The sequence below is a fragment of the Atractosteus spatula genome, chromosome 2 (assembly GCF_055471065.1).
Source record: "Atractosteus spatula isolate fAtrSpa1 chromosome 2, fAtrSpa1.hap1, whole genome shotgun sequence".
Taxonomy (NCBI): Eukaryota; Metazoa; Chordata; class Actinopteri; order Semionotiformes; family Lepisosteidae; genus Atractosteus; species Atractosteus spatula.
Window position 1 is genome coordinate 3799985 of NC_142707.1, and position 14604 is coordinate 3814588.

Below are 14604 nucleotides of genomic sequence, written 5' to 3' on the forward strand. Positions count from 1 at the left end.
AAGAGATTCATTCAAGAAGGCAATGGAACATCCTTCTCAGATGGGCAACACTAGCGATTCATGCTAAGCAGAAGAGCAGGACTGAGGGTCAGGAATTCTTCAGTGTTGTTCTGCGTTTAGAGCCTAGGAGAAGAACTGCTTCTGCAGGTGCCTGAATGATCTGCCAGTACAAAAACTATGCCATCAAACACACTTCCCTCTTATCTGTCATGAGCTCATTACAATTGGACATTGTTTTATCTGCTGGGAGAGCAACATCTATTTTTCCCTGCTGACAGAGGGAGCACAGCCTGTCATCTCTTCTGTGGTCACTGAGCCTGTCCACTCTGGACAGCCAGGTCTGCCTGTGTCCAGGTTCTATGTCCAGTTTGTGGTCACTGAACCTGTCCTCTCTGGACAGCCAGGGCTGCCTGTGTCTCCCAGTCTCTATGGTCAGGTTGAGGTCAATGAGCCTGTCTTCTCTGGACAGCCAGGGCTGCCTGTGTCTCCCAGTCTCTATGGTCAGGTTGAGGTCAATGAGCCTGTCTTCTCTGGACAGCCAGGGCTGCCTGTGTCTCCCAGTCTCTATGGTCAGGTTGAGGTCAATGAGCCTGTCTTCTCTGGACAGCCAGGGCTGCCTGTGTCTCCCAGTCTCTATGGTCAGGTTGAGGTCAATGAGCCTGGACTTCATCAGGGTCAGTTTCACCCTGTTGTCTTTCACCCTGGTCAGGTACTTGGCCAGTGTTTCCAGACATAATCACAGACTACAACCTCAGAAAATGGCAAAAGCTCTGACCCCCCAGTCACACAATCAGCTGCAACCCACAGAGTCCATGCGGGTCATGTGGAACAGAGAAGACTTGGGATATTTTCTCACTTTCCCCCCACAATTCATCATCTTTTAAATCCACTGAAGAACAGCAGAGTCTCCAGTCCTGTGCAATCAGTTCTCGGAGGTTTTCTAATCTGATAACTGATACCATCTGGTGTTGGACCGTACACTGTGATTCCACTACCGAGGCTAATCGCGGTGTCTCTGCTTAGTACACATTTCCTTGCAGAGTCATGCCTCCTCCCTGCAGTGATCACCAGAATGAAACCTTCCACATGCTCCTCTGGAATCTCTCACTGCTCTGCAGTTCTCACATGTTATCCATTAATCACTGAGGTCTGCTTGTGTTCACTCAGCCCTTACACTAGCAGTTATCATCCTTCAGCTGAAAAAGCAGAATTAGGACTCCAGCCTGCTTAGTAATTAATGGCCAATATCAAACGTACTATTTTTGCCAGAGGTTACAATCTTACTTAATCTGCAATTAAGCTGTATGAGGCTTTTCCATCTGGATTCAGATCACTGCCTAGTACAGGAATGGCTCTTGTTGGGTTACTAATGATCTGCTACTGGGTGTTTGCTCTGTTTTTTTTTACCCCTTCTTGTCCTGCTGGTCCTCAGTCCTGCCCTTGGCACTGTTGCTCAGACCATGAGAACAGTTACAAATGAGAGGAGGTCATTACATCTTTGAGGAAGCCACTGCTTAACCAAAAATACCTCCTTTACCCTCCCGGAAATGCCGTAAAACGTCAGGTCAAGATGAGTAGGGATTAGAAATACGTGTGTTTCCCAGGGAGAGAGGTGGAGGAGATGAGAGAGCGAAGGGAGAGAGGAGAGAGAGTCCCAAAGACAGAAAGGCAGGGAGGCAGGATTAAAAGACAAGACACTTACTCTGCGTTTTGTTGTCTGTTGGTCCGGGACAGCAGCAGGGACAGAGGAAGACGCTGGTGTTAGTGATGCACATTCACAGACAGGCAAGTACAAGACACTTATTAACATCGTTATCACTCTGCATTGATGCATGGGCTGTAAGCGCTGGCCTGGCTGCACAGACACGGTGTTACCAGAGTGGCGTGTGGCTGGGGGGGATGCAGACCTGCATCTGCACCACTGATCCCGAGTTGGTCTGGTGCCTGTTTGGGCACCAGCAGCCCATCGATGAACGTGAGCAGTCTGAAGTCTGAGACTGCACCACAGGGCTCAGTGCAGGGACCTTTTCTACTATTCATACAGCATGTTGCTGCATGGTCACATTACTCACATTCACGGACCCAGAGTTTACCACCATTCTGATGACACTCACAGCGATCTGCAGCCCAAACCAGACACTACTGCTGCAGCATCAGTGCTTTAAAGGTGCAGACCTGATGTTATGATATAAATGCAAAAAGTTAGACTGTGACAAGACTGGGTTTATGCTCCCAACAGCAGTTAAACAATGTTGGTGACTGCAGTGTTCTTAGCGATGGTGCCGAAACGAAACCCTTAATGGGCATTCAGCATAACACTGCTCTGTGAACACCCTCATTCTGCCTATCTGAGGCTGAAATACGGATACACACATTTATTTATTCAAGTAATGCCTTATTCACTGGGGTATCTTCTGAGGTACTAAATAGACTTCAGTGTATCCAGAAGTCTGTCGCTCCTGTTTTAGTTAAGAGCTCTCTGCCTCAGCACTTAACGCCCGTACTATGGTAAATTGCACTCATTCGTAGTGTAGATTAGTGTATGCTTGTGTATAAGACACTGAATAGTCGAGCTCCAGGTTATCTTAAGGACTTAGTTCAGTTCTTAATCTGAGATCTGTTGATTCAGGCCTTCTCACTGTGCTGAAGACCAGACTCCACACAGTGTGACAGAGTCTTCTCACTCTGCTGAAGACCAGACTCCACACAGTGTGACAGAGTCTTCTCACTCTGCTGAAGACCAGACTCCACACAGTGTGACAGTCTTCTCACTCTGCTGAAGACCAGACTCCACACAGTGTGACAGTCTTCTCACTCTGCTGAAGACCAGACTCCACACAACACAGTGTGACAGTCTTCTCACTCTGCTGAAGACCAGACTCCACACAGTGTGACAGTCTTCTCATTCTGCTGAAGACCAGACTCCACACAGTGACAGTCTTCTCACTCTGCTGAAGACCAGACTCCACACAGTGTGACAGAGTCTTCTCACTCTGCTGAAGACCAGACTCCACACAACATAGTGTGACAGAGTCTTCTCACTCTGCTGAAGACCAGACTCCACACAGTGTGACAGAGTCTTCTCACTCTGCTGAAGACCAGACTCCACACAGTGTGACAGAGTCTTCTCACTCTGCTGAAGACCAGACTCCACACAACATAGTGTGACAGAGTCTTCTCACTCTGCTGAAGACCAGACTCCACACAGTGTGACAGAGTCTTCTCACTCTGCTGAAGACCAGACTCCACACAACACAGTGTGACAGAGTCTTCTCACTCTGCTGAAGACCAGACTCCACACAGGCTGTTCTCTTATATAGATCCTGGAGTGTTTTAAAAGGGCTCGTAAGTAAAATTGTTAATATTTCCTGTAATCCTGTGAGCTGTATGCGCTGGTAGAGATTGTGTTAGCAAAGCAGACAAGCAGATCGGCAATGATGATTAACATTTTGCTGCTTTGTGAGTCCTCGTGCTCGCCTTTGCAATGTCACTGAAACACAGCTGCCCACAGGCTGTGTGTAAGCTGTGTGACTGCGTTGTGAATCCCTGCTGCTTGTGATGACACGGCGTGCGAGCTGTGTGCCAGTGCATGCTGTAAACACTGAAACACACAATTACTGATCAATTAAGCACAACAAACCACAGGCTCTCCTCCTCTCTCCTCTCTTTGTCTCGGGGCTCTGAGACACTCCGAGAACTTCTTACTTGCCACAAGCTGGATGTACAAGTTAAAACATAACCTGCAAACATTTGTTGATTATGAGCAAATCAATCCAGATGGAGAGAATTGATGTCTTTTTATGAATGGATGGGTCTTTCGGAGTTAAGTCCGCAGTTATATATTTTTGATGCTTTGATTGATGTGTTTATTGAGTGGGATTCGTGATGGCTGCTCATGCTTCCAAGTGTGATTAAAAAAATATAGACTGTGAAATTGAATGGATTATATATTTTTCTCACACAATTGAGTAATCCAGGTTATTAAGAAGCCTCTATCCTTTACTCTGTTGCTTTCCCTGCCTCTCTCTCTCACAGTCTCCTTCCACCCCCACCCCACCCTAAGAGTCAGTATGACACAGAGCATCACCCAGCTGCCATGGCAACCGCTTCAGCACCACACTGACTGAGTGACACACGCGCCCTGTGTGTCACAGACTGTGTAGCACTGCGTTTCAGACTTGCACAACCGTCACCAGGAGAGCAATACTTCCCACGACCAGAGGCAGGGCCGATGTGTGGAGAGGGGAGATCAGAAGAGGGCGAGGGAGAAACTGGAGGAACGAAGGACAGAAGAAAGCAAACGAGGGTGGGAGGAGCCAGAGGCAGGAAGGAAAGGTGCAAGGAGCAGTGGGAGAGTAGGAAGGAGATTGGAGGAAGAGGCTGCTGCACTCTCAGGAGGACAGAGGGACAGATGATGTGGAGAGGAGAGGGGAGCAGTGAGGAGGGGTGTGTATGTAGGGGGGGCCGGAGGGGATTTGACAAGTGGCAGTCTGGTCCGTCGCTCCCCTCCCCCTCCTGGAGGAACAGATGCTGTAACAGAGGAAAGGAATGGAAGGAAGGAGGAGGGGGGGGGGGTCCCAGTGGGATTTAAAACAAGCTCAGTGCAACCTGTTTCTGTGGAAATAAACTGAGCCCTCCACCTCTCCCTCCCTCCCACTGCCTCCTGGCCTGTTCTCTCTTCCCTTAACCCCCTTCCCTGCCTACAGCCCTCTCCCCAGTCTCTCTTTCCCCCACGATCCGCCTTTCTTCCACACTTCCTCTCTCCCTCTCTTGTTCTCTGAATCTCTCCCCAAGTTTTCTTTCTCCGCAGTTCTGTTTTTACTTCCTCTCCGTTTTGCTCTCTCTGTTCCCGACACACGGAAAAGGTCAAAGTCAGGGGCTGAAGTGACAGTCAGATGGATAGATTAACCTCCGACCTCCTGTCATCTTCAGCATCCTGAGATGTTGCATCCTTGCTGCCCTGACCTATGAACTGTGAACTTTACCCTTTTGGGCATGACTTCAAAACCCTCGCCTTGGTGACCCCAGTGGTTGCTGGTTTTCCATCAAGCTGGACTGTCAATTACTTAAATAAAGTAACATTGATTTTTTTTAATTGCATTCTGCGCCTGCAAGTTTTTAAGTTACTCATCAATCCTTGCTTTATCAAGGAGCTGTTTATTCTGGGCAGGGAGCATGGCACCCTGAGCCTAGCCTGGAAGTACGGGGTGCCAGGCAGGATTGACCCTGGATGCACAAATAGCCCATCCCAGGGCCCACACACACGCGCACAGGGAGAAAAACAACTGGGAAGCACAAATGAACCCGGCCAGCAATGTTTTGAAAGCTGGGAGGAGAGCACAGCTCCCAACCAAAACCTATGTGAACATGGTGTTGGGAGAACATGCAAACTCCAGACAGAAGGAGTCCGTTTGGATTTAAACCCAGAACACAGGAGCTGTGAGACACCAGCGCTAACCACCCTGTGTTAACATGCCACCCCTTAAAGGTTCTAATAATTTTTGACTAAGATAAAATCTGACATTTCAAAAGAGCAGTCAAAAGAAAGAGCAGTGGATACTGGTTCTCAGGAGGCCCTGGACGGAGAAGCCATGCTCTGTCTGTACAAGAGAGTCAGACAGTCAGGGAGGGGGACGCTCTGTGTCTGCTCTTGTGCGAGTCTGTAATGCTGTGTGTGATGGGAGCCGAGTAGATCTCATCCGTAAATGAAAACTCCCATCATCAGACTGGTACAGTGAGACCAGGACAATCAGAGTAGCTCATCCATGACCAGTTTTTTTATCATGGAGGGCAGTGCAGTGCTGTACAGTCCAGCCCTCTCCTGTACATACAGTAGGTGACCACACCACCTTGAAATGTAAGGAAAGAAGACTGCTGTAAAGTACAATTCAGAAGTGTAGATGTATAGTCCAGACCAGTGCTGTAGAGTACAATCAAATACTTCTGAGTACAGTCCAGGCCAGTCCAGTCCTGTAGGATACAGTCCAGGCCTACCCAGTGCTGTAGAGCACAGCCCAGGCCTATAAAACGCAGTCCAGGTCAAGCTAGTGCTATATAGTACAGTCTGGTGCTATAGAGAACAATTTAGTCCAGTGTTATAATAGCACTGGATTGTGCTCTGAGTCCAGTCTAGTGCTGTACAGTCCAGGCCAGTAGAGTATAATATTCCAGTGTTCTTGAATACAGTTCCAGGCCAGTTCAGTGTTGTAGAGTATAATAGTCCAGTGTTGTAGAGTACAGTCCAGTGTTGTTGAATGCAGTTCCAGGCCAGTCCAGTGCTGTAGATCACAGTCCAGTGATGTAGACCATAGTTGTTTAGTCCAGTCCCGTTTAGTGTAGTACAGTCCAGTGCTGTAGAATACAGTTCAAGGCCAGTCCAGTGCTGTAGATCACAGTCCAGTGATGTAGACTACAGTATAGTGCAGACCCATGCTGTATAGTCCAGTCCAGTTTAGTGTAGTACAGTCCAGTGCTGTAGATCACAGGCCAGGGATGTAGACTATAGTGCAGACCCATGCTGTATAGTCCAGTCCAGTGCTGTAGCATACAGTACCAACCAGAGTCCAGTCCACTGCTGTAGGGCATAGTGCAAGTCCAGTATCATATAAGACACAAGAATTAGTAACCTAGAGAAAACAGTGAACTTCAGCACAGTAAGGAACATCAGATTTGAGCACAGTAGCTCACAGACAGCAGCAGGGGGAACATTGGCAGTGGAAATAATATTTAATAATAAAAATGGGTACTCACAGCCTTTGGGAATGTGGATAATAGCTCTGGATGGCACTGGAGCATGAGAGAGGAGGAAGAGTGCGAGGAAGAGGAAAAGTGGGGAGAGACAGCACTCCCCACTGGAGGCACGCTGACACTGCAACTTCATCGTCTTGTCAGCCTACACTCCCATGAACACTCTCTTTTCTTGCACACACTCACACACACACACCACCGTCTCCCGAAGCAGGGAGAACACCGTCGCTGTCCGTCCCCTCTTCTCTCCTCTTCCTCCCTCCTGGGTCTGCTTCTTCCTGGTGTACAGCCCGGCGGAGCCGGAGTGTGTCAGCGCGCTCAGAGAGCCTCTCTCTTTCCCTCACTCACTTCCTCCTGCCGTCTTCTGGAATAGAGAGGGAGAAGGTGAGTCCAGAGAGAGAGAGGGAGACAGGTGAGAGGGCAGAGAGCAACTCAGGTCTTTGTCAGACCACAAGCTTAATGGCAGGTACAGTCTGGCCTCCCTGAGGTTCCCTACTGGTGCAGAATGGCTGCACTGCTTCACCCAGGTGAGGCTGCTGGGGCAGAATGAACACTGTGCGTCTCCCAGGTGGGGCTGCTGGGGCAGAATGAACACTGTGCGTCTCCCAGGTGGGGCTGCTGGTGCAGAATGAACACTGCGTGTCTCCCAGGTGGGGATGCTGGTGCAGAATGAACACTGCGTGTCTCCCAGGTGGGGCTGCTGGTGCAGAATGACTGCTGTGTGTCTCCCAGGTGGGGTTGCTGGTGCAGAATGAACACTGCGTGTCTCCCAGGTGGGGCTGCTGGTGCAGAATGACTGCTGTGTGTCTCCCAGGTGGGGCTGCTGGTGCAGAATGAACACTGCGTCTCTCCCAGGTGGGGCTGCTGGTGCAGAATGGCTGCTGTGTGTCTCCCAGGTGGGGTTACTGGTGCAGATTGGCCACTGTGTGTCTCCCAGGTGGGGTTACTGGTGCAGAATGGCCACTGTGTGTTTCCCAGGTGGGGCTGCTGGTGCAGAATGGCCACTGTGTGTTTCCCAGGTGGGGCTGCTGGTGCAGAATGGCCACTGTGTTTCCCAGGTGGATTGCAAACGGTGGTGGTGGTGTTTGTTTCTAGTACTGGCTATGGCACTACAAAGGAAGAGCTGCACCAGTGTCTGCAAGCCCGCGGCACCGTGTGCAAGCAATTAGAGGGAAACAGGAAAACAGCCCGGACAAGCGCAGGAATACACTGGCACACAGGATAAAGAGGGAGAGAGAGACCGAGTATGCAGGAACAGACATACAGATAGACAGGCTACAGAGGGAGAGAGACAGACAGACTAAGGCACAGAGAGTGAGACAGATACAGGGATAGAAAGTGAAGCACACAGACACAGTGAGACAGGCTGTGACTGTCAGTGTTCAGTAACAGAACTGTAAGTATGGGACAGGTTGGGGCGGTGAATAATTAACACAGAGGGGAGTGTGTAGTAATGAACCCCCCCACCAGACAGACTAACCCTGAGGGATGGAGCTGGGGGGGGGGGCTTGTACATGTTATTTCATTTTCTCTTTACCCCTCCCCCTCTCTTTACAAATCCCTCCATCTCCCCAGCTGGAGATGTTAAATATTTAAACAGCCCATGGTACAGTCACGCAACATTGCACACCAAGCACAGAACCACTCCATCATCACCAAATCTGCACAGAACTGTAAACACACCCAGTCCAGCTCTTCGTCACCGGTCTGTACAGAACTGTAAAGACACCCAGTCCAGCTCATCGTCGCCGGTCCGTACAGAACTGTAAAGACACCCAGTCCGGCTCATCGTCACCGGTCAATACAGAACTGTAAAGACACCCAGTCCGGCTCATCGTCACCGGTCAGTACAGAACTGTAAACACACCCAGTCCAGCTCATCGTCACCGGTCCGTACAGAACTGTAAACACACCCAGTCCAGCTCATCGTCACCGGTCAGTACAGAACTGTAAACACACCCAGTCCAGCTCATCGTCGCCGGTCCATACAGAACTGTAAACACACCCAGTCTGGCTCATCGTCGCCGGTCCGTACAGAACTGTAAAGACACCCAGTCCAGCTCATCGTCACCAGTCTGTACAGAACTGTAAAGACACCCAGTCCGGCTCATCATCACCAGTCTGTACAGAACTGTAAAGACACCCAGTCCAGCTCATCGTCGCCGGTCTGTACAGAACTGTAAACACACCCAGTCCAGCTCAGCATCGCCGGTCCGTACAGAACTGTAAACACACCCAGTCCAGCTCAGTGTAAACACACTACAGATGCATGCTGCCCAAGTGAGAGTGAGTACACTCAGTGGCAGTGTTAGCCTGAGAGTGTTTGGGTGGGAAAGAGAGAAGGCGAATTAGACAGGGAGAGAAAGACAGATCGATGAGGCTCTCAGTCTCATTCTGTCTGGGCTGAGTTCCTGTTACACAGTAATTTGACACGACTACTACTGGGGCACAACCTTGTTTTTGGTCTATCTTACTCTCCTGCCTTTCCTCCCCCGCTCCATCCCCATCTCTCCCCCTGATCCTTCTCCTTTCCTTCATCCCAAACTGCTTCTCTCCCTCTCATCCAGTGACCTGATCAGCACTTGTAGGAGTGCCTGCTTGTAGCGCTTATATTATAGTCTCGCATTCAAATTGAAATGCTCAAAGCTTTATTGGCATGACTGAAGTGTTAGCAGTGCCAAAGCTACAACAGCTGTCTGTCTTGTTCAGTTATTCACTCAGCACGCCCGTCTGTGAACGCAGAAGCAGGATTTCTCCCTTTCCATGACTCCGTATACACGCAATTATCTCTTTCTTACCTTCTCCCTCCTTCCTCTCTGTACATCTCCCGCCCCACCCCACCTGTCTCTCTGCAATCATCTGCTCATCTCTCTCTCTTCCCCTTCAGTGCACATCAGCCATGCTGAGGTCTCCCTGCTGCGTGAAGGTATCGCTCTCTCCCTCCTTCTCCCCCTCTCCCTCGCTCCTTTTTCTCCATCCCCCCATCTCTCCCCTTTCTCCTCAATCCGTCCATCTCCCTCTCCTGGCCCCAGGGGTTCGCCTTAATGGAGGGGGGGGTGTGTGGTATTTAACAAGCACTCTGGTGTTAAAGGTCAATAGGAATGAATAGTGCGGCAATGCAAAGTGACAGCTTACATTAGACTGCACAGAGAGAGCACTGCGCTGACACGTCACGCACACACATCCACCCCCACACACACACGCTCACACATGCACAGACACGGAAACAGGCACGCACACGCAGAGACACGCACCGGTAAAAAAAAACAACCACAGGATTTCTGTCATGGCCATTTCTAAAACAGCAGGTGGTTTCATACATCCCTTACATGTACAGTATGTGTAGACATACAGTATATATATATATGTCTGTGTATTTATGTATTTAAGTATATGGACGGGTATATGTAAGTATATGTGCGTATGGGTATAAGTATATACAGTATTTGGATGGGCATATGCAAGTATATGCATATAGGTGTAAGTATATACAGTACATGGATGGGTATATGCGTATAGGTGTAAGTATATACAGTACGTGGATGGGTGTATGTAAGTATATGTGTATAGGTATAAGTATATATGTGGATGGCTGTATGTAAGTATATGTGTAAAGCTGTAAGTTTATGGGTATAGGTGTAAGTACTGTATATATGTGGATGGGTGTATGTAAGTATATGTGTAAAGGCGTAAGTATATATGTAGATGGGTGTACTGTATCTCTGTATGTATCCATGCACACCTGTATTTGTGGGAGTCTGGTCCAAGCTGCACAGCCATATTGTTGAAGCTGATTCCTCCGATTTTTTTTACTTGGATCAATTACCTGCTAACTACCAAGCGAGCCATCTGTGGAGGGGCCGCTTGGCTCCCTCTCACCTGTGCACATGCGCAGACAGATAACATACTGTACCTCTCTGGCCGTCTACCTGTCTGACAGTGCATCTCCCCCCTAGCGTGCCCACGCCCGAGTCCCTCTCTGTCATCTCCTCCAGCTCTCTCTCAACTTCAGATCCAACTGGGTTTGGGACAATAAAGGTTGCCGGGGGCAACTACCCACTTTGCTGTCCACGTTTCCATGACAACAGTGTTTCCCTCTATTCCCCGTTCAGCTGTGGAGGCTAATTCATTTCCAGCCATCCTTAAATCTGAGAAATCTCAGATCAGAATAATAGTAATCAATTATTTAGAAGAAAGAGGGACTACGAGAGAGAGTGAGGGAGAAGAGATAGAGAGGGACAGAGACAGGGAGACAGTGCACTCTGAACAATACTTCACCGAACAATTCTTGAATACAAAAGATGAATCGTTATCTGTAGGAGGGTGCTGGTGAACGAGAAGGATGTCAAGATGGAGGGAGAGAGAGAGAGGGAGATGAAAAGAGAGAGGCGGGGAAGAGGCCAGAGAGGGAGGGGTGAAGGAGGGCTGGTATTGATTTGACCCCTTGTCCTCCTCCTGCCGCAATCTCATCCAAACTGGTGAGGGAGTCACTGACACACACACACATTCCCTCTAGTCAATAACACACACACATTCCCTCTAGTCAATATCACATACACATTGACCCCAGTCAATATCACACACACACATTCCCTCTAGTCAATATCACACACACATTCCCTCTAGTCAATAACACACACACATTGACACCAGTCAATATCACACACACACATTCCCTCTAGTCAATAACACACACACATTGACACCAGTCAATAACACACACACACACATTGATACCAGTCGATATCACACAGACATCAATAACACACACTGCCACCACCCAATATCATACACAAGTCAATAACACACACTACCACCAGCCAATAACACACACAAGTCAATAACACACACTACCACCACCCAATAACACACATACACACGAGTCAATAACAAAAGCAGCCACCACCCAATATCACACACACACACCAGTCAATATCACACACACAAGCCAATAACACACACAAAGTCAATAACTCGCACTGCCACCAGCCAATATCTCACACACACGCACACACGTCAGTAAGTCACACTGCCACCAGTCAATAACACACACAAGTCAATAACACACATAGACCAGTCAATAACACGCACTGCCACCAGTCAATATCACACACACACACACACACACAATGCACAGTGGGGACAAACTTCATGCACTGACTTCCCTGGATTTTCAATATGAGTTTGTTCTAAATACGAGAGCATGTTTTAACAAAAAAAATCATGCAGGAGTTGAGGCCCAAAACAAAAAAAGATTTTTTTTTTCTCCATCATCCTCCTCAGATGGACAGATAATTACTTGACTAAGGCTGACGAATCGGCAGAGGGCTCAGCAGCTCATCGTTTAAATGTAGGTGTGAATCATCTCTGTCGCGGGCCCCTCTGGCCCCCTCTTCCCAGAAGGCGCCATCGCAGTGACCAGTGAGCAATCATTTCTCACTACCCAGGCAGCTCGGGGCTTGACGCATCCTGCAGGGCCTGACACAGATGCTCTCGTTGAGCTCAGAACAACACCTGTGGTCCTGACTCGTCTTAGAGCTTCCTGTCTGCTCATTGCAAAGCACTCGGCCTCTCGTTAAAGCTATCAGCGCCTGGAAACCTGCACTGAATGAACCCTCTGTGAATCTGGGTAAGCAGGCAGGAACCCAGAGACAGAGAGAGACCGATGCGTGATAGAAAAAGAGAAAGAGATCAAAGATGAGAAATTCCACTATGTGACCTAAATTATTAATGAGCTGCAGAGAGAGCTGGAGAGGGAGGGGGGGCTGTTAAACAGCTATAGTTTTACTTGGTCTGCATCAATACTACACTGGGCAATGTGAGATCCTTCACGATGTGGTCACTGCTGTGAGACCGACTCTCTGACTCACACTGACGTTCACTGCGGCTCCTACCATTGGCCAAGTCAGGCTCCAGCTGTCTGTACTGAGTGCGTGCGGACAGTGGGGTCCTCAGTCCCCACCGAAGAGCTAGGAGTTTTTAGCAGCCAGTCATGAAGGGACCGCAGTATTGGGGTAAGAATAAAGGACTCTTTGTGCTGCCCGAAAAATTATTTTTTTCCATTCTCCTCCAAATGCTATCCATTTAGAAATGCAGTAGGGGCTTCTATCCATTGCACAATTCAGCTGAGGCGTCTTACAACAAAGGGAAATGAAATTTCAGCATTTTACCCGTCTTACCAGAGTAGGGAGTGTGTGTATGTGTGTGTCTGGTCTCTCCTCAGAGGTGTCTGTGTCCGTTTCCCCTGCACTGCAGAAATCCACGAAGCTACAAGGGAGACCTCAGAGCTGGAGGAGCAGCAGAGAGAGACAGAGGGGGGGGGGAGGAAGAGAGAGAGAGAGGGAGGAAGGTAGAGGAGGAGAATGAGGGAGGGATGCAGAGGAAGAGAGACACAGGTAGAGGGAGAGAGGGAGGGAGAGGCAGAGGGGTGAGCAGAGAAAGAGAGAAATTATTAAACATAAAAAATCAGTTATAGTTAAAAAAGGCAATCAACCAACTGAACTAGTCTCCCTGTACCCGTTTCAAGCTTAGAAAACAGCTCAGGACAGGAGGCTAATAAGCGTTGAATCCAAACTCCAATTCACCCCCCGGATTAAACTATTCCCCATGAGCGTGGCAGAGGTCAGTACTGCCAAACTCCGACTTCCCTTTCCCTGCCACGGAAACGGCTTGCTCTGGGCTCCTCTGGGAGCCGGCCGGATGATGTTCCCAGATCAATAGGGATTGGAGTCACCGGGGGAGCCGAGCCGGTCTGAGCCGAGCCCCGCCCTCCTGGGACCTGACGAGCTGCCCGCAGACTCAACAGGGGGGTGTCCGACCACGATCCCAGAAGAGTGGGGTCACACTTGTCGCTTTCGCTAGCCGGGTGGCCCACGGGCGTGTCTCCGCGTTTCAGGGTGAAATCCCATCAAATTAAAGGCAAAAATATTAACCTCGCCCCCTCTAAAAAATACCCTTTTCTTTAAGCTGAAAGGGGTCACTGCCTCGTTAATGTAATTAGCTCACTCCACTTTCGGATCAGCTCCCTCCCTGGTTAGGAGTTCTAATTAAACACAGAGGGAGCTCTGGAGAGCAAAGGATTATTAATTCATCCTGGTGATCTATTTGAAGATCAGACTGCAGAGCAACACTGGGGGCTCACACTTTCACACAACATGGAGAAATCACCCCCCCCAAAAGAAAAATGAACTGCGGTAAAAACACAAATTGCCAAAAAGACTCAGACCGTGTGACTGATGGAGAGAAGTGTGCTGCTACCCCAAGCCTGCTGCTGCTGGTGTCACTGCTGGCTCTGCCCTGGGACGTTCATAGCCTAGAGCTGGTCAGTACACTGCCCAACTGGGCACTGCTCAACCGGACACTGCTCGTTGGGCACTGGCCAACTGGACACTGCTCAACCGAACACTGCCCAACCAGACACTGCTCAACAGGGCACTGCCCACCAGGTGGTGCTCACTGGGCACTGCTCAGTGGATACTGCTCAACAGGACACTGGACACCATGTGGTGCTCACTGGGCACTGCAGGGAAGGGGTTGTAGGGGAGCACAAGTCCCATCTCTTTGCAGGACCTGGGGGGAGGTGAAGAGATTCAGCACCCTGGACAGCAGCTGATGTGGCCAGCCCATCGCCACACACCTCCCCTCGGGCCACCTTCCAGGGCAGCTCTTGTGAGCTCACGGTTCTACCAGGCTCTCGTCTCGCGCTGCAGAGAAGTCTCCGCACGCAGTCCCGCATCGCCATTTCAGCACCGACCGTGCCAGAGGAGAGGGCAGGGACCCCAGCCAGCCGTGCTCTCCAGGCTGCCAGGCCTGTCCTGTCCCGCCCCTACACTCGCTGAGACCCTGGCTGCCTGACAG

General features: G+C 49.7%; 1 protein-coding gene across 3 annotated transcripts in view; it reads right to left on the reverse strand.

Moving 5' to 3' along the window:
• l1cama (L1 cell adhesion molecule, paralog a) overlaps nucleotides 1-14604 on the reverse strand; it is a 69410-nt gene that overhangs the window by 31676 nt on the left and 23130 nt on the right. The window contains exons 2-4 of one of the 3 annotated variants that reach the window (XM_088937258.1): nucleotides 12927-13034; nucleotides 6751-7111; nucleotides 1703-1717 (exon numbers count right to left, since the gene is read on the reverse strand). In XM_088937258.1, coding sequence (XP_088793384.1) covers nucleotides 1703-1717; nucleotides 6751-6880 — 145 coding nt within the window. In that variant the 5' untranslated portion in view covers nucleotides 6881-7111; nucleotides 12927-13034. The remainder of the gene's footprint in view (nucleotides 1-1702; nucleotides 1718-6750; nucleotides 7112-12926; nucleotides 13035-14604) is intronic. The other 2 variants (XM_088937268.1, XM_088937277.1) reach the window with 2 other exon arrangements.